Here is a 27,574-nt window from a genome sequence, read left to right on the forward strand (position 1 = left end):
GGAGATCGGAATAAAATGTTCCATTACTTACAGAATTTATTAATTATTTCTTTTAGGTCATTCAGTAGCTGTCCAGTAAAAAGTCATTTGCTGCCTGAGTGTAGTATTACTGTTTTATGTAATTTTTTTCTAACTTACTGCTTACAGGATGATGCTGTCAGTATAGAAAGTGGAACAAACACTGAACGCCCTGATACACCTACAAATACACCAAATGCACCTGGAAGGAAAAGCTGGGGGAAGGGGAAATGGAAATCCAAGAAGTGCAAATATTCTTTCAAATGTGTAAATAGTCTCAAGGTATGTGCAGAAAGACAAATCCTATTAGTTGAATGCTAAGCTGCAAGATTATTTACCAGTGGTAAACATTTTATGCTCAAGATACTCTGTCAAGTTAAAAATATTTTTAAATTACAGTACTTTTTGAAGTTTTGTTTTTATAGTATAGACTGCATAGTTATAATTCACTCTACTTTCATTTAGTGTTTCGTTTTGTCTTAAATGGATAATACCTAGTACTGCAGGCTAGTTTTTCTTTATTGTTTATATTCAAATAAAAGGTTTTGGAAAATGTATTTTGATAAAATTTAAAAGTATATGCTACTTTCAGGTACTTATTCCTAAAAAGAACTGAATGTGACTCATTAATTTTGAGCCAGCATAAATTGAAACCCATGCCTTAGTTTCTGCAGTTTAAAAGAATTTAACTCTTATCTGTTGTTTTATTTGATTGTTTTCAAAGAAAAGGATATAAATTAAAAAATTTTTGATTATGTAGAAAACAAGTGGTTGAGGTTATATAAATGACTACTTCCTCAATAGTATCTTTATTTATAAAAGGGATTAGTGGAATTTAAGATGTTTTTCTTTACATGTATTCATTATTGGTTTAAATTTGGGGGTGTTTTCCTTCGCTGAGCAGAAATGTGCATTACATTGTCTTATACATGTATGAAAGAATCTTTTCTAAATATGTATTTCAGGTAAAGTCTTCAGAAAGCATAAGCGACTATGGCTATGTGGAAATTATTTTCTGTCTGTAGCAAAATTCTTTGTTCAGTGTATGTCAAATTATACTCTTAAAAGAGAGAGATTAATCTTGGTTATATATTTTTTATAAAGGGAAAGTGCCCATTAGTTTCGTATTAATATTCAGTTATATCAACCTATTTTTAGATAGTATGTCTAGAAGGTTGTTTTAACTGTCAGTTAAATATTTTAATTAAATATTTCAAAGCATTAAATCTATGGCTTTTTAAGGGTAAAAAATAAAAGTTGTTAGACTTTAAAAGTAAAAACAGTCCCTTGAAGTGAATATGAAAATTAATGTTAAACGCCAAGAGATTGCCAGTAAAATCCTGAGAATAACTTTGTGAACACTTGTTTTTTATATATGTCCTTATAGCCAGCCTACTAGCAACTAAAGGTATAGTCCATGGCTTCCCCTGCCCCCTATTGTTCAATTACCATACTTGTTTATTACAAAACTTGGGATGTTTTTCTTTTAGGACTCAAATTCAAGGTTATTTAAAATTGTTTCTATAGCAATAATAGAAAGCAGTGATTTGCATCTTGGTGTGCTTCAGTTTACAAGGGAAAAATTAAACCTAATAAAGTTTAGCTAGTGCTAAGCCACTCTTACTTAGGTCATTTGTTAGTTTACAATTTCAGAAAAATAAATTTTGTCCTTACGTCCTGAGAAATGAATGCATTTGCCATAATTACCCAGTTTTGTTTTGATTCCAAAAAATATGGTTGGGTGTGAGAACATAGAAGGCAAATATAAAAGTATTTTCATAAATAAGTGCTTGTTACCTAATTCTGATTTAAGGCATTGGTTATCATAAAATTTTATCATATACTAGTATTTTAAAATGTGAAAACTGGACAAGTAGATACCATTTTAGAGTCAAAAGTCAGTTTATGTGTGCTATTTCAAAATAGTGGCTTCCATGTTCAAAAAAAGTTATAAGGAGGATGGTCAGTCTACTACAATTTTTTTGTTTCTAAAATACATTAATTTTTCTTATTTCATGGTTATTTTATAGGAAGATCATAATCAGCCATTGTTTGGAGTTCAGTTTAACTGGCACAGTAAAGAAGGAGATCCACTGGTGTTTGCAACAGTAGGAAGCAACAGAGTAAGTGTTAGGGTCTGTTTGGCATTTGGTTTGATGGTTAGATTCTGGGATTAATATAATAAATGTAATGATTTTGAGATAAATTTCGTGTAGCTAGTTTGACATTATTATTCCTTTGTGTGAACATGAAGCATTCTAGAAGTTGTCTAATTAAACCTAGTATTCATGACTGAAAATACATCTTTTTTTCATACTAGTGGCCTGGTACACAAAATTCGTACACATTAAGAGGGAATTAATTAGAGGAAATATTTTAATATTGCTATTTGCCCTTTCTCTATAATAGAAGTGTCAGAGATAAAGAAAATTAGTAAAGTGTATATGAAAATCTCCCTCCTGTCAGAGTCTGGGCCGCGCCGTGGGACCCAGAGTCAAGTTCCCACCTACCCGCGTGTGCGCCTCGAAATCGCATAAGACCCAGTGACCCGGCCAGTCCCACTCCCATCAAGCCCTGCTAGGCAGGGGGCGCAGCTTCAGGTCCCCAGCCCAGGAAGGCGAGAGAGATAGAAACATCAATGTTGAGAATCATTGATTGGCAAGCCCCCTACTGGGGACCAAGACCTCAACCCTGGCATGTGCCCTTGACCAGAATCGAACCTGGGACCTGTCAGTCTGCAGGCCGACGCTCTATCCACCAAGCCAAACCAGCTAGGGCAGGAACGTGATTTTTAATGCACACAGTTTCTATTGTCTGTGGTGCATTTTTTTAAAATATATTTTTATTGATTTTAGAGAGGGAGAGAGAGAGAGAAACATCAATGATGAGAGAGAATCATTGATCAGCTGCCTCCTGCACAGACCCCACTGGGGATTGAGCCTGCAACCTGGGTATGTGCCCTTGGCCAGAATCAAACCTGGGACCCTTCAGTCCGCAGGCCGATGCTCTATCCACTAAACCAAACCAGGTAGGGCTCTGTAGTGCATTTTTAATGCAGTTTCTTATTATCTAATGGCCACCGTAACAAGAAGGAATCTTCAGACCAAAAGAGGAAGGAGAATTAACAGAATATAACAATTTATATTGAAATTTGGTTATTGCAGTCCTGTGTGGATGCTGATGTATCCTTTCCTGAGTTTTCAATATGTTTGGCTAAAGAAATTGTCTTTCATAAGCACACTGAAACTAGGGTAATTTACTTATGGGATGATTGGACTTGAGCCAGCAGACTGCCTAGTAGTGTTGCACCAATTCTCCTCAAAATTAACTTGATAAGCAAGTTAGTATTGCAGTATTTAATATATTCTGGAAATTATGTAATGCCATAAATATTATAATGGCTTCCTCAAATTAAAGGAGCTATTTTAAAGCAGTAGTTTCTGTAATATTTTAAAAACACAGTTGTGACTAAAATATGTTTAAAAGCTAAAAGCATGTGTTTCTGTATCTGAGGTAAAATTTACTGTATTTTGTTTTCCTTAGGTTACTTTATATGAATGTCACTCACAAGGAGAAATCCGGCTATTGCAATCCTATGTGGATGCTGATGTATCCTTTCCTGAGTTTTTAATATCTTTGGCTAAAGAAATCGACTTTCATAAGTACACTGAAACTTTTCTCAATTAATTAGTTCCCCAAAGTTATATTGTTCTTTCTTAACCTTAAGCAATGCTATTCCTTCACTACCATCCAAGAGATTTCTGGTATCTAGTTTTCCTCGTCCCTAGAAATCCATTGTAGGATGGATATGAGAGAGAATGGTGCAGGTGACTGGAGATGTTTATTGGAAATCCAGTAATAGAAAATTAGAATAGTTAAAACCTCCTGTTTTTTGTTTTGTTTTTTACCTTGCCTAGAATTTTATCATTTCAAAGTAGTTATATTGATGAACTTGAGTTGATCAGAATCTAGGACTGGAAATCATGCTAAGTATTTGATCAATAAAGCCTACAGGGAAAAACATATATCCAGTTTGTTTAGAAAGTAAAATATTGCAAAACATGGGTTCATAAAGATAAAGACTTAACAACCCAAAGGGATAGATAGAAAAGCTTGTTGATAAGATTTTTCTTCTAGATCCATTTGAAAAACTTAGCAAACAAAAAAAGACAAGGACTTTTCAGTCTTCCCTAGATAATATGGAAAGAAGTGACCTGTAGCCATACTGGAAAGGTCGTACACAGGAAAAAGTGGAAAAATGAATAGTAAGTCATCTTTAGAGGCACAGAGAACTATTGGGGTAGGGCAAGAGTCTGCAAAGTACAGCCCCTGGGGCTGGCCATCTGTTTGCTTTTGCTTTTTTTATTAGGTAATGGTCCACCCACCTGTTTTGTAAATAAAGTTTTATTTGGACACAGCCATACACATCCTTTACATGTTGTCTGGCTGCTTTCAAACACAAAGTTGAGTTATACAAATAGCTAAATAGTTAATTAAAATGCAGTGGAAGGACTGGTTTTGTTCTATCATTTTGTATAAGTTTTAGACCTAAAAATTTCCATTGTTTAAATCTGGTGATAGAATAATAAGAACTTCTGTGTCAAAAACTTTAGCAAGTCTTTGGAGGTTTCCATGTATTATAATCGTTTATGTATGTATTTACTTTTAAAAAACTGCATTTCTTAACCAGAATTTGTAGGCTGATGAAAACTTTTACACTTGTGCATGGACATATGATAGCAATACAAGCCATCCTCTGCTGGCTGTGGCTGGATCTAGAGGCATAATCAGGATAATTAATCCCATAACAATGCAGTGCATTAAGGTGGGCGTTCTTGTTAAATTGTAGATTTGCTTTCTTTTGAATGAACACCTGTGAAAATTTGTCAGGTTAAATTTAAAACTAAAGGAATCAGTGTCTACAATTTCTAATTTGATCTGTACTGTGCTTACTTCATCCTTTAGACAAGTCTTTTGATACCTTTGTTACAATTGGGTAATGCAAATTAAGTAATGAGTGGGAAAATTTTATTATTTACAATATTTTCTATTTTTCTACCTCGCCTTATACCGAAAGACTCTGAAGAATAACAAAAGAGTGAGTCCATTCTCACATACCCTAACTAGGGTTTTGAAGCCTTGAAAGTTGATATTAAGTTTTACAAATCAATTTAATTAGAAGTTTTAAACCCTGAGAGCACAATACAACCACATGAGGATCTTTTCCATCTTTGCCTTGCCTCTGCTATTCCAGTCAAATCAGATTATCAGCAGGTGGGACTTGAGCATCTTTTATTTTTTTCCCTTCAAATTTGTTGGGTGATTTTATTTTATTTTTTTATGCATTTTTTTCTTTGTTGGATGGTTTTAATATGCAGCCAATGTTGAAAACCACTACTTTAAGCAAAACGAGTTTTTCATTCTCTTAAAATTAATGAAAAATAATTTATTTTTCTTAGCAAACATTAATTCACAGATTAAATATTTTACAATAGAATTTGTTCTTGTATATGAAAGTTGATATGTTTTAAATTTATTGTAGCACTATGTCGGGCATGGAAATGCTATCAATGAGCTGAAATTCCACCCAAGAGACCCAAATCTTCTCCTGTCAGTCAGTAAAGGTAAGAGAAGGAAATTATTTTTTACTATTTTTTTTAAATCCGAGGATATGTTCCTCCCATTGATTTCAGAGAGAGAGAGAGAAGGAAGAGGTAAAGAGAGAGAGAGAGAAACATCAATGTGAGAGAGAAACAGATTGGTTGCCTTCTGAACTCTCCCTGAACCCACATACTCCGAAATCTGGATATGTGCCCTGACTGGGAATTGAACCTGAGATCCTTCGGTGCACAGCACAATGCTCCAGCCAACTGAGCTACACTGGCCAGGGTAGAAATGATTATTTTTTAAGAGAGAAGCATAATTGGTACTGAGGATTAGTTATGCTACCCTTATTTACCATATTGCATTATGATAATTCTAGAACTTTATCCTTAAATGAAATTTTTTTCAATTGAATTATGTTCATCATCATTTTTAAAAAAATTTTTATTAATTTCAGAGAGGAAGGAAGAGGGGGAGAGAGAGAGAAACATCAATGATGAGAGAGAATTATTGATTGGCTGCCTCCTGCATGCTCCCCACTGGGGATTGAGCCTGCAACCTGGGCATGTGCCCTTGACCAAAATCGAACCTGGGACCCTTCAGGCCCGCAGATCAATGCTCTATTCATTGAGCCAAACTGGCCAGGGCCATCTTCATTAATTTTAAGTGTCAGATTACCAATTCTTTTTTTTAAATTTAAATTCTTTATTGTTTGAAGGATTACATATGTTTCCTTTTTCCCGCATTGACCTCTCCCCGGCCACTCCCACCCCTCAGCACACGCCCCTACTGTCTGTGTCCATGGTTTATGCTTATATACATGCATACAAGTCCTTTGGTTGATCTCTTACCTCGCCTTCCCTCTGAAATTGGATGGTCTGTTTGATGCTTCTATATTCTGGATCTATTTTTATTCATCAGTTTATGTTGTTCATTATATTTCACAAATGAATGAGATCACATGATATTTATCTTTCTCAAAAATTATATTTTTAAGAATTTTTAAGATAGTTTTGCAACTATCACTCTATCCAATCATGTAATAAGCAATAATGCATCTGAAAATCTATGTTGCCTTTATATATAAAAACTTTTGTTTTATAAAGCATTCCCTATTGCCCAGCCGGTGTGGGTCAGTGATTGAGTGTCGACCTATGAACCAGAGGTCATGGTTCGATTCCTGCTCAGGGCACATGCCCGTCTTGGGCTCAGTCCCCAGTGTGAAGCATGTAGGAGGCAGACAATTACTTTCTCTTATCAATGATGTTTCTGTCTCTCTTTCTTCCTCTCTGAAATCAATAAAAATAAATTTTTTTAAAAAAGAAAATGTTTATTTTGGGAAATTGACACCTAAGAACTGATGACTTTTTCTTGATAGCAGTAGTAGTTGGGCTCAGGTATTACTTTCCAAGTGACAGAGGCCAGAAAGCCTTACTTGTTCTACATATTACAACTTTTTAACACTGCTCTTTCTTCCCGTTGTGTCAGTGAGGTTTTTTTGTTTGTTTGTTTTTTATCAAACAGCTTTTCAAATTAATAAGAATTTTGCTGCACACAATATCATTAAGAAAGTGAAAAGACAAACTACAGAATAGGAGAAAGTATTTCTAAATCATATATCTAATAAGGGACTTGTATCAAGAGCTCTTATAGTTCTACAGTAATAAAACATCCAAATTAAAAAGTGGGTTGAATGACATCTTTCCAAAGAACATGCACAAATGTCTGGTGGGCACATGAAAAGGCACTCAATATCATTAATAATTAGGGAAATACTAATTAAAAACACCAGGAGCTACCACTTCACACTTGCTGGGATGGCTATAACCAAAGTTACAGTAACATGTTGGCTAATGTGGAGATACCCTTCTTCACCCCTATAGCTGGTGGGAATGTAAAATGTGGCCACATCAAAAAACAGTTTGGCAGTTCCTTATAGTTAAACATAGACTTACCATTCCTGGATATGTGTGTGTGTGTGTGTGTGTGTGTGTGTGTGTGTGTATGCAAGATGAATGAAATGTCCACATAAAATTTGTACATAGTTGGAATCGAATTATTTTTATGGCAGTGTTTTATTCAACTACATATTAACATAATGTATTAGTCTAATATGTACATTACAATGAGTATAAATACATTGTCATTAGTGTAGTATGTTAATATTCATGTATAGTGTGAACATTGTTACAGTTCAAGCTTCACATGGCATTTATATTATTGCTGTACATTATTTTGTTAATATTTAGTAGAAAATGAGATTGCTTGAATTACAGTTATAATTTTTATTTTTTTCTCCGTCAGTATGCTTCTTTTTATTTATTTATTCATTTATTTATTCATTTATTTAGAATATATTTTGATTGACATAGAGAGGAAGGGAGGGGGAGATAGAAACATCAACGATGCGAGAGAATCAGCCCTAGCCAGTTTGGCTCAGTGGATAGAGTGTTGGCCTGTGGACCTAAGGATCCTGGGTTCAGTTCTGGTTAAGGGCACACACCTTGGTTGCAGGCTCTTCTTTGGGGTCTGGTTGGGGCTCCTACAGAAGGCAACCAACCGATGTGTTTCTCTCACATCGATGTTTCTCTCTGTCTTTCCCTCTCTCTTGCCCTCTCCCTTAAAATCAGTGGTAAAAATATCCTTGGGTGAGGACTTAAAAAAAGAGAGAGAAAATCATTGATTGGCTGCCTCCTGCACACCCCCTACGGGGATCAAGCCCAAAACCCAGGCATGTGATCTCCTGGTTCATAGTCAGTGCTCAACCTCTGAGCCACACCAGTCAGGCTCAGTAGGCTTTATTTAGATTTACAAGAAATGGAATGCCAATTAACATGTCATCAGCCCTTTGAGGTCTTAAAGGTCTGTAATACTATAAAATTGTCCTGATATATACTGTATGTAGATTTCAATACTATTATTAGATTTACTGTAGAAATTTTATAAATCTATGCAGTCTGTCCTGGCCAGTGTGGCGCAGTTGGTTGAGCATTGTCTCATGCACAAAAAGATCAGTTCCCAGTCAGAGTATATGCCCAGGTTTCAGGTTCAGTTCTCCAGTTGGGGCACATGCAGGAGGCAACTGATCAAAGTTTTTCTCTCTCCTTTTTCCTCTCCCTTCCTCTCTCTCTTAAATTAATAAAAACACTCCAAAAATAATTCTATTCAGTCATCTTTTCTTACTCTTTTTGAATTATATATATATATAATACATATATTATATATATGTATATGTGTGTATATATATATATGTGTGTGTGTGTGTGTGTATATTTTTTTATCCTCACCTGAGGATATTTTTTTCCATTGATTTCTAGAGAAAATGCAATGGAGGGAGAAGGGGGGGGAGAGATGGAGGGGCATCGGCATGAGAGAGAGACATGGATTGGCTGCCTCCCACACTGGCTCCTACCAGGGCTGGGGAATCTGCAACCAAGGTATGTGCCCTTGACCCTTCAATCTGAGGGCCAACGCTCTAACCATTGAACAAAATCAGCTACTCAGTCCTCTTTAATGTATAAATGGATATGGTGGAGGGCAGAGCTAATATTTTGTTCTGTGGCATAATGTAAAACTCTGTCAAATTCGGTAAATAAGTTAAAAATATTTTTAAAACTACAAGTATTTCTTTTCTTGAAAGTTTGTGCTGATACATACCTAAATCTGTATGTGATGTAAATGTTTTAAGTGATATGGGTTTCGTTATTAGTCTTTACTATTCATAAGTTAAGTCCACACTTGTGTAAGTTTTACTTTAAAGAGGTTTTGAACATTCACAGTAAATGAATGATAAAAATTCATCTTAATTTTTTTATTTCTATACTAGATCATGCTTTACGATTATGGAATATCCAAACAGACACTCTGGTGGCAATATTTGGAGGTGTTGAAGGGCACAGAGATGAAGTTCTAAGTGCTGTAAGTTGAAAGCTGCAGGGCAGTGACTTTCAGGTGCACGTTGTTGTGAACAATCCCCATCGAACTCTTTCATGAAACCATATGTTGTTGTTGTTTTTCATATAGCCTGGCAGACAGTCATTTCATTTACTTGTAATATGCAAGGTTTTTATCTTATAAATGAAGGAATAAAGCAAGAAAGTCTCTTTGTATTTAATTTGTACTCATGCACATGAAAGAATACTAACTATGAACTTGTTTTTTTTCCTATATTGATCAAAAAAATCACCAAGTTATGTTTTGTTTTGCTGTTTCTCAGTTATTAAAGGAAAAGATTAAACTAGTTAGCAATTGCTGGGCACGGAGCTGCATGCCTGTAGTCCCAGCTGAGGAAGGAGGATTGCTTGAGCCCAGGAGTTCTGGGCTGTAGTGCACTATGCCGATCAGCTGACAACAGTAAGTTTGGCATCAATATGGTGACCTCCTGGGAGCTGGGGACCCCCAGGTTGCCTAAGGAGGGGTAAATGGTCCCAGGTTGGAAATGGAGCAGGTCAAAGCTCCCATGCTGATCAGTAGTGGGATCGCACCTATGAATAGTCACTGCACTCCAGCCTGGGCAATATAGTGAGACCATGTCTCTTAAAAAACACACAAACAAAAATAACTAGTTGGCAATTAAGAAAGTTTGTTTTATTTGCAGTGGAAATCTAAATTATTCATTTTTAGGAGTGTTTTATTGTGCACAGGCTGAATTTTGGATAGCTTTCTCTCTCATGGCACATTGTTATCTTTATGTTATAACTAGAGGCCCAGTGCACAGATTCATGCACTGGTGGGGTCCCTTGGCCTGGCCTGCAGGGATTGGGCTGAAACCAGCTCTCCAACATCCCCCGAGGGGTCCCAGATTGCGAGAGGGCACAGACCAGTCTGAGGGACCTCACCTGTGCATGGATCTGTGCACTGGGCCTCTAGTATGCATATAAGATCTTTGATTTATCCCTTCCTGCCCTCTTCCTTCCCCCTTTCTCTCTGATATTTATCAGTCTGTTCCATGTTTACATGCCTGTGGTTTCTGCTCCTGCGTTGAGCGTCTGCTCCCTGGTGGTCAGTGCATGTCATAGCTCCTGGCCGGTCAGCTGGTCACTTAGGCTTTTATATAGAGAGATTTATTGATCTTTTATAATATAAGTGTTTTAGGTTTCATATTTTTACATTATTTTAGCTTTACTTATGTTTCATTCATAGCTTACTTAGTAGTTTTACAGCTATTCAGTCCTTATTCATTAAACTATGTAAAGGGGCACCATGTTTTGTTTTTTTTTAAAATATATTTGTATTGATTTTACTGAGGGAGAGGGAGAGAGAAACATCAGTGATAAGAGAGAATCATTGATTTGCTGCCTCCTGCACACCCCACTGGTTGATTGAGCCCGCAACCCAGGCATATGCCCTTGACCGGAATCAAACCCAGGACCCTTCAGTCCTCAGGCTGATGCTCTATCCACTGAGCCAAACTAGCTAGGGCAGGGGCACCACGTTTTGAATCATGTAGCATTTTAATTGGAGGTACTTAGTGTTCCTATGGTTGGAGTTTGTGTGCTTTTGTGAGAATCATGCCCTGCCAACTTGGATTTTCTAGTAGTTGCAGTAGCAGTCTCTCTTTGGCTTTTAAAGACTACCATTGTTTGTTAAGAATTTCAAATTAGAGTTACTGGCACGAACAGTGAGTCAGTGAGTGCCTTGCTGCTGTTAACCAGACTGGTGAATCCAGTAAGCAACAAACCTAAAGTTCCTAAGCTCTTGTGAAACAGTGTTCACAATTAATCCAGAGGTTGGATTAACATATACTATCTAGGTGAGTAAGGAAAATATTTTCCTTAAATAGAACTCCCTACTCTTATTTCCTTTTATTTTTAATGGGAGTATTTTTCTTTATTTTTAAAATAGAATTTATTGGGCTGACATTGGTTAATAAAATTTTATAGGTTTGAGTTGTACAATTCTATAATACATCATCTGTATATTGTATTGTTGGTCCATCACCATCTACTGTTATTTCTTAAAATGAGAACAGGTGACAGTCTGTATTTCTTTTCTATAATACAGGAGTTCACTGTTAGAAGAATTAATATATGACGCATGTATCATGTGCTAAATTAAATAGCATCCATGTACCACAGTGTCTTATCCATGAAATAAGGTAGTTATAATAGATATTTGTTAGATGCCTATTAAAAATTAGTGAACAGCAAATGATAAACTTACATTGTTTCCCTTTTTTAGACATTTTTAAAAATTCATTTAAAAAGTGAACTCTTAAGACCAGTGTAACTGAAGATTTTGACTTACAACACAGATAAAATTTTAGTTTAGTAGCTGCACATACAGATGTCAGTTTCATTGCTTGATTAGGGTTGGACAAAGAAAAGTAATATAACTATTCAGGTTTTATGTCATACATCAGCATTTAAATTTTTTTAAATCCTCACTATAGGATATTTTTTCCAGTGATTTTTTTTTCCCCCTCTTAGAGTGGAGGGAAGGGAGGGAGGGGGTGGGGAGAGAGAAACATCACTGTAAGAAAGAGACATTGATTGGTCGCCTACAACACCCACCCCGACCTACTGGCCGGGATCAAGCCTACAAACCGAGGCTCGTGCCCTTGACCGGGAATAGAACCCAAGACTCTTAGGTCTGAGGGCTGATGCTCTAACCAGTGAGTTAACTGGCTAGGGCTTGGCATTCAGTTTATCTTCAAAGTCAAGCAAAGAAAATATTTTAAAATTCATTGAAAGATAAATGGAATTTAAACACTATTTTTTGCTTTCCTTAACTTACAAGCTCATCTACTGTGGTGGTGACAAATCACTTAAAACTAAATTTTTTTTTAAAATATATTTTATTGAATTTTTACAGAGAGGAAGGGAGAGAGATAGAGAGTTAGAAACATCGATGAGAGAGAAACATTGATCAGCTGCCTCCTGCACATCTCCTACTGGGGATATGCCCGAAACCCAGGTACATGCCCTTGACCGGAATCGAACCTGGGACCTTTCAGTCCGCAGGCCGACGCTCTATCCACTGAGCCAAACCGGTTTCGGCTTAAAACTAAATTTTGAGAGCAATAAAAACTGTTTTATTTTCTACACAGATGAAACCCAAAATGTTAGTGTTGTGGTTTGAAATTTTTCACAATACTGTACATAGGTGAAAACTGAATAGTATAGTTTGGAAAAATAATTTAAATGTTTAACTTAAGCTTTTTGTTTTACATACAGGATTATGATCTTTTGGGTGAAAAAATAATGTCCTGTGGTATGGATCACTCTCTTAAACTTTGGAGGATTAATTCAAAGAGAATGATTAATGCAATTAAGGACTCCTATGATTATAACCCAAATAAAACTAACAGGTAACATTTGTGGCATTTAAAACAAGTATCTCATGCTGTGAAATAGATGGGTCTTACTTTTTCCAAAATTGTTATATAAGTCCCCAACACTGAGTTTAGAAGTTAACTTTAAAAACTTTATATATCATAAAATTCACAAATTTTCAACGGAAGCCATTATTTTTAATCTAATATATTTATGTTTCATTTTTTTAAAATCGGCTTTACATTGTATTTTCTCTAACTTAGTAGCACATTTTACTTAGTTTCTTTCAGTGTAAATTTTAATTCAGTGCAGTAAACCTTTTTTTAAAATGGGGTTCTTAGCTTTAATTCATGTTAATATAATGCTTTCCTTTAATTGCTACTCATTTCATTAAGTGGAGAAATTTCAAAAGTGGGAGTCTTGCTCCCTGAGACTAAGAAGTGGGAACTTTGCGGTGTTCTTCATATATTTTTTTTGTTTGTTCGTTTTTTGTTAGTTTGTTTTAATGGTTATCTTCATATATTTTTGAAATGCCTCAGTTCTTGATTCAATAACTATCTTTTCAGAATCTTATTTAGCCTATTAATATAATACTTTGACCATAGTTATCATGTTTGTGTATATTAACTTTGTTTGCACTTTGTGTTTTAAGCAAAGCTAGAATTTTCTGGTGATCAAATCAGACTATTAATAGATTATTAGTTAAATTTGTAGCCATCAGTAGATATTTCATTGCACTTATATTCATCAAACTTCAGTGGCCTCTAATAATTAGTACAACTTTCAGATTTCTATTTTAAAACACCAAAAGTTTATACAGTCCTAAATTTACATTTTTATATTTTCTGGAGCTCTAGAATACATAGAAATTATATTTCACAGTTTACAAAAAAACGGGGTTATGCTGGTTCTCCTTGAAAGGTTTAATAATAGTTTATAATATGTATTTGATTTAAAAGCAAATAATAGCCTAGCCCATGTGGTCACTGGTTTAGCATTAACCCATGAACCAGGAGGTCACGGTTCGATTCCTGGTCAGGGCATATGCCCAGGTTGCAGGCTCAGTCCCCAGTGTGGGGAGTGCAGAAGGCAGCCAATCAAATGATTTTCTCTCATCATTGATATTTCTATCCCTCTCTTCCTCTCCCTTCCTCTCTCTGAAATCAGTAAAAATATTTTTTAAAAGCAAATAACATAATTATAGCAGAATTAAGCATTTAGTAGATCATTAATAATATTTTAACTTTTTAAAAGATTTTTGTATTCACTTTTAGAGAGAAAGAAAGGAAAATGTTGATGATGTGAGAGCAAAACATCGATTAGCTGCCTCCAGCACGCCCTCCCCCTTCCTTCTGCCCCCAACTGGGGACCTAGCCTGAAACCTGGGCATGTGCCTGACTAGAAATCAAACCAGGGACCTTTCAATGCACAGGATGACACCCAACCAACTGAGCCACACCACCAGGGCTAATAAAAGATCCCAGAATTTGTATTGGAAGGGATGTTAGAAATGATTCAGTCCATCATTCTTGTGGGAAAAGTAAAGAGAGGATTTGTGACTTGCCTGAGACATAACTAATTTCTGGCATATCAAACTTATACAGTTATTTCAGTACAGAAAGTGAATCACTCGCTAGATTAGAAATGTTAGGTTTACTTTTAATTAACTGTAGGATTGGTAGCAACTTGTAGCTTATGGTCTTTACACAAACATTTTTAAGCGGGGGAAATGCTACCATATTTTACTTTCTTCAATACAAAAAAAGTCCTAACTAATATATGTCAGATTCCTGTCAGATACCATTTTCAAAATTGTTGCTCAAGGCAGTACTCTAATGTAATCTTACCTTTAGCAGCCTTTGGAATTATGTATCATTGTTCCTAGAAAAATGACCATCTTTTTTTTTTTAATATATTTTTATTGATTTCAGAGAGGAAGGGAGTGGGAGAGAGATAGAAATATCAATGATGAGAGGGAATCATTGATTGGCTGCCTCCTGCACACACACACACACACACACACACACACACACACACACACCCCTCCGGGATCAAGCCCACAACCCGGGCATGTGCCTTTAATCGGAATCAAACCCAGGACCCTTCAGTCTGCAGGCCAATGCTCTATCCACTGAGCCAAATCAGCTCCAATAAAATGACCATCTGTTGAAATAACCCAGATGTGTTGACTTTTGTAGTCTAATTTTATTTATTTTTGTTGTTAATCCTCACCCGATGATATTTTTCCATTGATTTTTAGGAATAGTGGAAGAGAGAGAAAGAAAGACAGAGAGAAACATCGATGTGAGTGAAACACATAGGTTGGTTGCCTCCTGCACAAGCCCCAACCAGGGCCAGTGCCTAAGGAGACTGCAACCAAGGTACATGCCCTTGACCGGAATCAAACCCAGGACCCTTTGGTCCACAGGCTGACGCTCTGTCCACTGAGTCAAACCAGCTAGGGCTCATAGTTTAATTTTAAAGGATTGAGTAGGTATTTTCTGTAAAAATACTTCTAGGTCTATAATCAGATATCTTTGCTTATCATTGGTTAGGATAGCCAGAATTGATTAAATTTGGCCTATATATACATGGTATGGTATGAAGCTACAATTTTTATAAATGAAATTGCATAGGATAAAAACAATTGAATTGAGCTGATAATGGAAAAAAATATAGAAACAAAAAAGGAGTAAGACTGTAGCTCTCAATAGAAAGGTAAGGTATTCAGTTTTCTAGGATCAAAGAAAAATCATCATGCATTTTATTTTTCAAAGTTTATAAATCCAAAAATAAAAGTTAGTGTGATTCGACTATACTTTTTTCTCTTAACTTTTACATTTCCATTTCAGGCCATTTATTTCTCAGAAAATTCACTTTCCTGACTTTTCTACCAGAGACATACATAGGAATTATGTTGATTGTGTGCGATGGTTAGGTGATTTGATACTTTCCAAGGTATGGTAACTGCTGTTAAGCTGTACTTCCATTGTTTGTGTGAGTTGGATTTTTTTTTTTTTTTTTTTTTTTTTTTTTTTTTTAGGGAGCTCGATTTTTAATGGAGTTTGGTAAATTGGATGGCAAATTGGGAATTGCTTTTTCTTTTCTTTCTTTTTTTAATTTTTTTTAGTCTCATGATATTTTGATAGGTTTGGAAACTTGTTCTAGGCATAAGACATTCCAATGAATTTTATAATTTGTGCTCCAATAAAATGAAAAATTTTCATTTGTAAGATGATATTGTTGTGATAATCAGTGTTATTATAAAATAACCAATATCTAAAGCTAGTAGTAGTAGGGTTGTGTTTTTTTTTTTATATTTTGTGTCCATTTCAATACACTTTTACATTTAAAGAAACAGACAGCTGGAGCTGGCTCATGGGCTGTAGTTTGCCAACCCCTTCTCTAGCATGTTGATGTATATATGTATCCTTCGCTGATAATTTAGAGAAGTTGTTGGTCATCTGAACATTTGGGATTGTTAAATTTGGAGAAATTGCTAGTTTCTTGTGTGGATTTCAGGTCATTTCACATTTTCTTGGCAGAGCCTAATCTATTTTTTTCTTGACTTGCAGCTAGTTTTATTTTATTTTTTTATTATTATTATTATTATTATTATTATTTTGCTTATTTAAACTTTTGATCTTGAAGTTAGATTCACAGGAAGTTTGAAAGATAGTACAGAGAGGCCCCTTCACCCAATTTCCCCCAATGGTTACATAACTATAATACAATATATAAAGTCTTGACATTGTACAATGTGTGTGTGTCATTTTATCACATGTGATTTTGTCATTGTAAGAATGTTACAGTATGGCGCTTTTTAAGATTTTTTTTTTCCATTCATTATAGTGCCATCCAAGTTGTTGTGTGTCAGTACTTCTCGCTTTTTATTGCTGAGTAGTATTCTATGGTATGGGATGTACCACAGTTTATCTAGCCATTCATGTATTGTAGGACATTTTGGTCCTTTCCAGATTGGGGCTATTAAACATAAAGCTGCTAATGAACAATCGTATATAGGTTTTGTGTGGACTTACTTAAGTTTTCATTTCTCTGGGATAAATGCCTAGAAGGGCAATTGCTGGGTCATGGTTAAGTTTGTTTAGTTTTTTAAGAAACTGCCAAACTATTTTCCAGAGTGGCCGTGCCATTTTACATTCCCACCAGAAATGTATGAAAGATCGAGTGTCTCGGAAGCTTCGCCGGCATTTGGTATTGTCACTATTTTTTATTTTAGCTGTTCTGATAGGAGTGTAGTGATATCTCATCGTGGTCTTAATTTGCATTTCCCTGATGGCTAGTGATGTTGAACATCTTTCATGTGCTTATTTACCATCTAATATATCCTTTTTGATGATGTCTCTTCACGTCTTCGCTCATTTTCTAATTGGATTGGTTTTTGTTTTTATTTTTACTGTTGAGTTTTGAGAACTCTCAATATATTCTAAATATGAATCCTTGTGTCAGATGTGTAGTTTGCAAATATTTTCTTCCAGTCTGTAGCTTGTCTTTTCATCCTCTTAACAAGGTCTTTAGCAGAACAGATGTCTCTAATTTTGATGAAATTCAATTTGTTGATTTTTTAAAAATTATTTTATGGATCATGCTTTTGATGTGTTTAAAATGCTCTTTACTAAGTCATAGATCCTAGAGATTTTCTCCTGTGTTTTCTTCAAAAAGCTTTATATTAAATATATGATCCTTTAAAGTTAATTTTTTTATGAGGTTTAGGTAGAAGTTTATTTTTTGCCTATAGGTTTCCAATTGTTTTAGCACCACTTATTTGAGAGACTAATCTTTCTCCTTTTAATTGCTTTTGTACCTTTGTCAGATTGTTTGGACATACTTGTGTGAGGCTCTTTCTGGTTTTTCTTTTTGTTCCAGTACTCCACCAGTACTACATACACAGTTTTGATTACTCTAGCTCTGTAATAAATCTTGGAATGGGTAGGTAGAGTGATTTCTTCCATTTTATTATTCATTTTTACAATTATTTTATTCTGTTGCTTTGCCTTTCCTATAAATTTTAGAATAATCTTGTCTACACCTATAAAAAACCTTGCAGAGTTTATTTGCAGGGGGGTGGGGGGGATTTTGCTCAGAATGGTGTTAAACCTATCTGACATTTTGGTAGGGAATTATTAATATCTTGGAATTTTCTGTATGGACCATCTTGTCATTTGAAAATAAGTTTTATATCTTCCTTTCTGATCTGGATGCTTTTTATTTCCTTTTCTTGCCTTATTGCACTGGCAGACTTCCAGTACTATGTTGATTAGAAGTGTTAAGAGCAGACATCTTGACTTATTTCTGATATAAAGGAGAAAAATTTTTAATCTTTTACAATTACGTGTATTAGCTGTATAGTTTTGTAGATATTCTCTATCAAGTTGAGAACTGTCCCCTTTTCCTAATATTTTTAGTTCTACCATAAGTGGGTGATGACTTTCGTTAAGTGCTTTTTCTGTATCCATTGATATGATCATGTGGTTTCTTCAGTCTGTTAATGCAGTAGATTGCATTGAATTCTCTTTGCTAATATTTTGTTAAAGATTTTTGTGCCTGTAGTCATGAGGTATGATGCTGAAGTTTTCTTTTTATGCTGTTTTTGTCTGGTTTTGGTATCGAGAATACTGGCTTTATAAAATGAATTTCAAGTCTACCCTCCTATTTTCTTAAAGAGATTATATGGAATTGGTGTTAATTCTTTAAATGGTTGATAGACTTCTCCAGTTAAATCATCTGAGTCTAGAAAACTTTGAGGGGGAGTTTTTAAAACACAGATTCAATTTTCTTAATAGTTAAAGGACCATTCAAATTAGCTATTTCATATTAATGAATTTTTACTGGTAATTTTTCTTGTATGAGGAATTGGTCCATTCCATTTAATGTAAAATTTATGTGTATGGAGTTGTTTGTAGTAGTCCTTTATTATCCTTTTTATATCTTTAAGGTCTCTAGTGATAGCCTGTTTCATTCCTGAAATTGGTAATTTTTCTTTTTATGAGTCCTGCTAGGGGTTTGTCAGTTTAAAAAAATTTTTTGCTTGCTGTGGGTATATTTTGCACTTTCACTAGTTTTTTAAGGTGGGAGATTCGATTATTGACTTGAGACTCTTTTAATGTAAGCATTTGGTGCTGTGAATTTCCACCAGTACTGCTTTAGCTGCATCTCACAAATTCTGATAAGAAGTGTATTGTGTAGTTACTAGGTGTTGGGAGACATTTTTGTTACCTTTCTGTTCTTCATTTCCAGTTTGATTTCACTGTCAGAACACACTGTTTATTATTTTGATTATTTTTTTCAGATATGTTTCATAACCCTATTTTTGGTTTGTTCCATGTGAGCTTGAAAAGAATGTATAGTCTGCTATTGGGTGGAGTGTTCTGTAAATATCGTTTAGTTCCTATTGGTTGATGATGTGATTGAATTTATATCTTTGTTGATTTTTCTACTCATGTTGTTATTGAGAGATGAGTTTGGAAGTCTCCAGCTATTATTGTGGCTTTTTCCTTTTTAGTTCTATATCTTGCAGCTCTGTTGGTTGGTGCTTACACATTTTGCTATGCCTTAGTGGCTTGACCTTTTATCATTATGTAATGTCCACCTCTAGTAATTTGCTTTGAAGTCTCCGTTATTTGGGAGTAATTTAGTCCATTTTGCTTTCTTTTGATCAATGTTTGCATGGTATATCCTTTCCCAACTTTTTTCTTTTAATGTACATATGTCATTATATCTGAAGTGAGTTTCTTGTAGGTGGCATATATACTGAGTGTCCAGATTATTATGACCACCTGACGTTTGTTGGCAAATTAGCTATAATTTTGCACTGAAGTTGCTAGAGGGCCAGACCATTATAAATAAGGAAGCAGGTTGTTTACCATGACAGAAGTGATTTTTTTCTGAAGATATGGGTAAACAATGCGATTTAACAGCCTTTGAACATGAGTGGCCAGATTATGACCACCTGACGTTTGTAGGCAAATTAGCCATACACTGCATCATATGGGATATGGAAGCTGAAGGCCTGTTCGAACACCTTTGCTGTCTGCAGTTACCAAGATAAAACATCTTCAATTCGCACAGGAACACAAGGCTTGGACAGTCGAGCATTGGAAAAAAGTCATGTGGTCCGATGAATCATGTTTCCAGTTGCATCATGCAGGTGGCAGAGTGAGAATTTGACGGAAACGGCATGAAAGCATGCACCCACATGCATGAGTACAACCCTTCAAGCTGGTGGGGGCAGTGTTATGGTTTGGGGGCATGTTTTCCTGGCATGATTTGGGCCCTTTAATTCATGTGGAACAAAGTCTGAATAGCACAACATACCTAAGTATCCTTGCTGATCAGGTTCATCCTGTCATGTTGATGGCGTATCCCAATGGAGATGGCTTTTTCCATCAAGACAGTGCGCCTGCCGGAACTGGTTTGGCTCAGTGGATAGAGCGTCGGCCTGCGGACTGAAAGGTCCCAGGTTCGATTCCGGTCAAGGGCATGTACCTGGGTTGCGGGCACATCCCCAGTAGGAGATGTGCAGGAGGCAGCTGATCGATGTTTCTCTCTCATCGATGTTTCTAACTCTCTATCTCTCTCCCTTCCTCTCTGTAAAAAATCAATAAAATATATTAAAAAAAAAAAAAAGACAATGCGCCATGCCACGGTGCTTGTATTGTGCAGGAGTGGTTTCAAGAACATGAGGGAGACTTTACCTTGCTTAGGTGGCCCCCACAATCACCAGATCTCAATCCAATTGAGCATTTGTGGGACGAAGGTAAAAGAGCCATCAGGCAGCTGGTTCCACAACCATCAAATCTCACAAAACTGGACAGTGGTATTCATCAGGCATGGTGTCAGATTCCTCACATCACCTTTCAGCATCTTGTGGAGTCAATGCTAAGAAGAATCGCCGCAGTATAGAAGGCAAAAGGTGGCCCAACAAAGTACTGATGGGGTGGTCATAATAATCTGGCCACTCATCATAATATATATCCCACGTTCAAAGGTGGTTAAATCACGTTGTTTACCCATATCTTCAGAAAAAAAAATCACTTCTGTCGTGGTAAACAACCTGCTTCCTTATTTATAATGGTCTGGGCCTCTAGCAACTTCAGTGTGAAATTACAGCTAATTTGCCAACAAACGTCAGGTGGTCATAACAATCTGGACACTCAGTGTACTTGCGTCATGTTTTTTAAATCCACACTGTCAAACTTTTAGTTGGTATATTCAGACCATTTATATTTGAGCCTTAATATATCAATTATTACATAATTCTGCCTTTTAATTTCTCTGGGTTTTTTTCTCCTAAGTTTCTGTAGGTTGTGTGAACATGTTTTAGAATTACACTCTTATTTGCCTGTAGTATTTTTTAGTATATTTCTTTGTTTAGCCTTTTTGGTTTGCCCTGTGTTATATATATGGTATATCCATATATCTGTGATATATATACATTCGACGTTAGGACAGTGGTTCTCAACCTTCTGGCCCTTTAATTACAGTTCCTCATGTTGTGACTCAACCATAAAATTATTTTCGTTGCTACTTCATAACTGTAATGTTGCTACTGTTACGAATCGTAATGTAAATATCTGATATGCAGGACGGTCTTAGGCGACCCCTGTGAAAGGGTCGTTCGACCGCCAAAGGGGTCGCAACCCACAAGTTGAGAACTGCTACCTTAGGACAATATGGTGGTTTAGAAGATGCTGACCTCCATGCAGTCAAAAATCTGTATGTAACTGCAGTTGATCCTCTGCATATGCTGAGTCTCACCTGCAGATCGAAAATACCTTTTTTTCAATAGACCTGCACAGTTCATACCTCTGTTGTTCAAGGGTCACCTGTATATCAGTCTACTTAACTGTAAATCAACATTTTACTCTTCAAGTGAGGTGTAGAAACTTTCCTTTACTTCACTTTTCCCTCTACTTACAATTGTCTGAAACATTCCCTTTAGAATGAAGAACTACATCAAATAGTATTACAGTTTTTGCTTCAACCATTAAATGTAATTTAAAAACTCAAGAGGGAATGGTGAATATTGTATTTACTCATTTTGCATTTTTTTGTCCTTCTTAATGTTTGATGTTTCAAGAACCCTTCATAATATCATTTTCTTTCCGTTCATAAAACTCCCTGTAGCCATTCTTTTAGGGAGGTCTGCTAGTGACAAATTACCTTCATTTTTCATAGAGAATGTCCTTATTTCCTCTTCATTCCTTAAAGGTATAGTCACTGTATATAGGATTTTGTATTGCAATTCTTTTCTTAAATATTTGAAAAATGTTGTGGCTCCTCTTTCTGGTTTCCATGGTTTCTGATGAGAAATCTACCATCATTGGAATTATTCTTTCTGTCTTAAATGCAATCAGGATATTTTTTTCTTTGTGTGGAGTTTCCAAAAGTTTGACTATGATGTATCTTAACACAAATTTCTTTAAGTTTATCTTTTTGGGGTTCACTCAACTCCTTGAATTGAAGCATTTTTATGATGGCTACTTTAAAACCCTTGTCAGATAGTGCTAACATTTATGTCATCTCTGGGTTGACATCTGTTATCTCATTAAAGTTGAGACTTTTATGTTTTATTTATTTATTTGTAGAGTACATTTATTAAAGCTGGGGACAGTGGAAAAAAGGGGATTTAGAGTAGAAGCAGCAACAGGAGAGCCTAGGTGGGGCTGCTATTGGCTCCCTGAAATTAGAGAAAAGGGGCCTTGGGGACAGGTTCAGTGGTTTTGCTGCCCACTCTTCCTCTCGTTGCAAGTCCCATGGGGACTCCAAGAGCTTAAAAAAAGTAGGTGCCTTACAAAAGGGCATGGGCACGCTCCAAGGAGAGCGCTGAGATTGAGATCTGGATATTTTGGGTATTATGTTACAATCTCTGGGTCTTTTATTTAGATCTACATCAGGCTTCCTCTGATAAATTTTCTTCAACTGGGGAGGGGGAGCACTGCTTCATGATTGGCAGGTAGCAAGGGAAGTTCACGTTCTCCCCTTGATTGGGTGATGGTGTTTCATTATTGCTGGGATGGGAGTTCAGGCTTTCCACTGCAGCTCAGGTGACACCACCCTAGCAGAAGGGGCTGATGGGACTCATTACTGCTCCTCAGGTGGTCTCCACTGACACTGTAGATGGTATCCTCTGATCCCACCCCAGCCAAAGAGAAGGAAGAGTCACCTCATTACAGAGCGAGTCAGGGTTATTATGTACTGAGATGTTTAGTTACTACCTGGGAAGGGTTTCCCACTGAGTTTTTGCTGGACCATATAGGTGCAGGTCCACAGTTGGTTTGGGGTGTTTTTTTGTTTTGTTTTGTTTTTGGTATTTGGCTGTAGTTACAGAATTTGTTTGAAAATTTTCTCTCTTGCTACGTTGCCATTTCCTGGTCTCTTGTAGAGAGCAGGCTTTGGGGACTAGGAGGTTGGGTTTGTTTTGTTTTGTTTTTGTCTGTCTAGCTTCACCCGTTAGAATTGTTGAGTTGCTGACTTTTCCAGCATCTTGCCTGAGATACATAAATGAGGGAAAAGAAAATTGGGGAGCTACATTTCCTGCATGTCCCAGGATACCTAATCATTCTGCCTCCTCTCTGTTTTTTAGACTTTCTAAAGTTGTATGTAGTGGGACAAATAAGGGAATGTCTATCTAGTCTGTCATTTTGGAAGTAAAAAGGCTGTAAAATTTCTGCTCTTAGAACTTCATCAGATGGTGGGAAAGGATTTCTGCATTTTAAGTGAGAAGCTGAACTGAATAAATTACACTGGTGTCTCAAATCTGGATCTGCATCAAAATCATTGGGAGAACATTGTAAAAATAGATTCCTAGACCTTACCCCACAGATTGTAAATCTGGCACAAGGGCCTAGGAATGCGTAATTTTAAAAAGCTCTCTAGGTGATTTCGAGTACAGCCATCCATTAATGTGGGTAAATTCTTTTACCTCCCTATGCTTTAGTTCTCCATGAGGGGACTCTACTAGGATCCTTTATCAATGTAGGCAATAAGAAGCACTTGAACAGCTATTTTACACTTCTGTTTCAGCCTCCTATCCCAAAGATTCTGATTAATTAGGGCTGGGGCCAGGATGATTGAGAAAACTACAGGCTATCAACTCAACTGTGCACTTAGGGAAGAGTCATTCAGACTAGGTGATATCTAAGGTACTTTACAGTAAAGAACTTGTAAATAAATAGTTCTGGGATTTTATATAATTTGAAAAAGGCAAAGAAGGAAAAAAGAATGTTGTCCCCACCCTAAGTGTTACAACGCTGGTCACCCCCACAGGGTTGCCACATGGAATTATGTAGGCTGTGTCCTGTGAAACTTCACCTACACCAGTAATTTTCAGTCCTGACACCTGTTGAAATACATTGTAAGGTGTTCAGTAGCCTGTATTCAGTAGAGGCCAGAGAGATTGCCAGGTGTCCCTTAATGGCAAACCAGAGACCTACATAGTAATCTGAGTAGTGCCCACTGATTTGCAAATACTTTTCCATTATATTGTTTACCACTTGTTGCTTACGTAGAATGTATGCAAAGATTTGAAGTTAGACGATAAGAAAGATATAACTTAGCCTATTTCAATCTCATCCTCATATCAATGTCTTAAAAGTAAACCACTGCTTTTATGCCTTGTACACATAATCTGGTCTCTAAATCCCTTTTTGTGAATTTCATAGGAAAGCTAATGAATGAGGATTTATAGTTAACAAATAAAGGGAACCAGTTGGATAGGGAAAGATGAAACTAGTGAAGTAAAAAGCAGGAGCCATATTGAAGAGCTATGTATTCTACTACACTGTAATTTTTACCTTTGCTATAAAACACTTCAAGTCTCTGGATGCTAATGTATCAAGAGCTGGATTTGGTTTGGTTTGGAAAACAAATTGTGACTTTTAAAATAAATAGTTCAGACAGTGTAATGCCTTTGTATTGCCAAAATCTGTTAATAAATCAGACTTCTTATCCTCAAATGTGGACATTAACTCTACAAATATAAATGAATGTATATCACTTACTTAGATGGATAACCAGGTTCTATGAGCTGTCAGTTCTAAAATGATGATAGAGAAAAGCTTTGTTTCAGTATTTGTAATTCAGTTCTACAAGTAATTTTTTTTTCTCATCTCTCTTTTAAAGTCTTGTGAAAATGCCATTGTGTGCTGGAAACCTGGCAAAATGGAAGATGATATAGACAAAATTAAGCCCAGTGAGTCTAATGTGACTATTCTTGGGCGATTTGATTACAGCCAGTGTGACATTTGGTACATGAGATTTTCTATGGATTTCTGGCAAAAGGTAGCAACATTTTTCCATTTTGAAATTATTTTACTTAAAGCCATGGTAATTTTAGTTTTCTCTGTTATGCATCTGTAGTTTTGAGACTCTATCTTGATGGTTTGTATTAATTGTTTGGGCCTTTGATATTATTTATTCTATCCTTGTGGCTCTGAACACCATCTGCTATTCTTAAAAATGAAATTGACAGGTGTCAGGAGTGGTAGTTAGGTGTTTATTTTCTACAACATCTGTTACTAAAATTTAATGTTTTGGTGATTAAAATTAATGTTTTTATGTGTCTTTACCTCAGAAAAACTTCACAAACAAACATGGAAGTTAGAAACAAAATAGTAGTTACCTAAATTTTTGAAGAAATTTGGTATTAGGTTTTTGTTGGTAATGAATTATCTGAGTATTTATATGAACATTTTTGTAAGATCTTTCTATAGCTTTAGCTACAGTTTTTTTAAAAATATATTTTTATTTATTTCAGAGAGGAAGGGAGAAGGAGATAGAGATAGAAACATCAATGATGAGAGAGAATCATCAGTTGGCTGCCTCCTGCATGCCCCCTGGGGATTGTGTCCGAAACCCCAGGCATGTGCCCTTGACCAGAATTAAACCCAGGACCCTTCAGTCCCCAGGCTGACGCTCTATCCACTGAGCCAAACCAGCCAGGGCTGCTACAGTTCTTTAAGACATAATAAAGAGTACATGTATTATAGTGTAAATTGTAAAGCTCGTCATAAATTTGCGACATGCTTTCTTTCTTACTCAAGACACCTCTGTGAAGTATTAGTTGCTGTTATCCCCATTTACAAATCAGAAATATAAGATGCAAAGAAGTAATCAAGAGCATAACCAGAGGATGGAGCTGAGGTTTTCCCAAAATAAGAAAGCTCTCTTAGGATTGCTTGAAATCTTTAAAGCTTATTTTAATAATTTGGTGGGTTTTTTTAAATATATTTATACAGATGCTTGCATTGGGCAATCAGGTTGGCAAACTTTATGTTTGGGATTTAGAAGTAGAAGATCCTCATAAAGCCAAGTAAGTATTTAGAAATTCCTGCCTTCATATTCTTTTTTTTCTTGTTTCCAAATACTTCATAATTTGAAAGAACAGATCAGTGCACAAATAAAAGTACCATTAGACAGATCTTATGCAAGCTGTAATAGAAATAAAAACCAAGAACTCAAGAGATTAACTGTAGCTATTAGAGAACGTATACTATCATGCCCTCACTCTTTTTTACCTTCCATATCTTGTCTTTTGCTACACCAAATATAGAGGAAGTAACTTATACTTACAATGCCATCTTTAAATCATTTGTAATATTTGCATGTCTTAGAGTACTTTAAAATATTTTTTATTCTAATGATTGTTTTTCATAAGTACCTGATAACAACTTATTTTTTTCATATAAGTTATATGGTGCCTATTGAATTTAAAATATACCCAGGTATTTTAAAATTTGAGATTGAGCTCTTAGTAAAGTATGTTCTGTTTTCAGATGCCTTCTGTATGCGTTGGGACAGCTAATCATTTTCTACTTTATTGTTTTAAGTTAGATATTGGCAACATTATGTATGTATGGTATTTTAACCTGTTGTCATGTTTTCTCCTTAGATGTACAACACTGACTCATCAAAAATGTGCTACTGCTATTCGACAAACCAGTTTTAGCAGGGATAGCAGCATTCTCATAGCTGTTTGTGATGATGCCAGTATTTGGCGATGGGACCGACTTCGCTGAAATATTGTTCCTAATCAAATTAGAGTGTGTTTCCTGTGTATAGTAGAATTAATGTATCTTGCTAGTAAGGGCACATAGAGCATTTAGAGTTGTCTTTCAGCATTCAATCAGGCTGAGCTGAATGTAGTGATGTTTACATTGTTTACACTCTTTGTACTGTCTCCTGCTCAGACTCTACTGCTTTTAATAAAAATTTATTTTTATAAAGCCACGTGTTATTTTAGTTTATTTTTATTGTGATGAAAAGAAATGTTGAACGTAATAAAATTATGCCTTATCTTTTTGTAATGATCAATTTCTTGTAGTTCACTTAACTGGAGTAGGCTATATAATGTAATAGTAAGTAATTATGTTTAAAATTTTAGAGTTGTAACAGTAATGTTCTAATAACCTATCCTTACAGTTAAAAAATATTGCCATTCAATTTACAACTTGGTCATTAGTTATAGTGGAAATATCATTAGAGCAAGGGAGGGTAGGTATTAGAGCAAGGGAAGCTTTGGTGTAGTGAGTTGAAAAATGGAAGAAATGGGGAGTATGTTTGTATAGGGAGCGTCTATCCCCCTTTCTGGAAGGTTATTGGTTAAAAGAAATAAATAGACTGTCTTCTCTAAATAAACTTTGGTCCCACTTAAAAAA

At 35.8% G+C, this 27,574-nt stretch overlaps 1 protein-coding gene across 3 annotated transcripts in view; it reads left to right on the plus strand.

Annotated features, from left to right (window-relative positions):
• The window catches only part of EED (embryonic ectoderm development), a 34,064-nt gene extending 6,836 nt beyond the window's left edge, over positions 1-27,228 (plus strand). Inside the window, exons 2-13 of one of the 3 annotated variants that reach the window (XM_081100129.1) lie at positions 148-300; positions 2,049-2,141; positions 3,562-3,627; positions 4,718-4,843; positions 5,561-5,642; positions 9,449-9,540; positions 12,798-12,931; positions 15,749-15,854; positions 17,037-17,111; positions 25,041-25,199; positions 26,156-26,229; positions 26,809-27,228. In XM_081100129.1, the coding sequence (XP_080956255.1) occupies positions 148-300; positions 2,049-2,141; positions 3,562-3,627; positions 4,718-4,843; positions 5,561-5,642; positions 9,449-9,540; positions 12,798-12,931; positions 15,749-15,854; positions 17,037-17,111; positions 25,041-25,199; positions 26,156-26,229; positions 26,809-26,935 (1,287 nt within the window). In that variant the 3' untranslated portion in view covers positions 26,936-27,228. The remainder of the gene's footprint in view (positions 1-147; positions 301-2,048; positions 2,142-3,561; positions 3,628-4,717; positions 4,844-5,560; positions 5,643-9,448; positions 9,541-12,797; positions 12,932-15,748; positions 15,855-17,036; positions 17,112-25,040; positions 25,200-26,155; positions 26,230-26,808) is intronic. The other 2 variants (XM_081100130.1, XM_081100131.1) reach the window with 2 other exon arrangements.
• Positions 27,229-27,574: the final 346 nt, after the last annotated feature.

This window comes from Myotis nattereri (assembly GCF_964212035.1).
Source record: "Myotis nattereri genome assembly, chromosome: 9".
NCBI classification, from domain to species: Eukaryota; Metazoa; Chordata; class Mammalia; order Chiroptera; family Vespertilionidae; genus Myotis; species Myotis nattereri.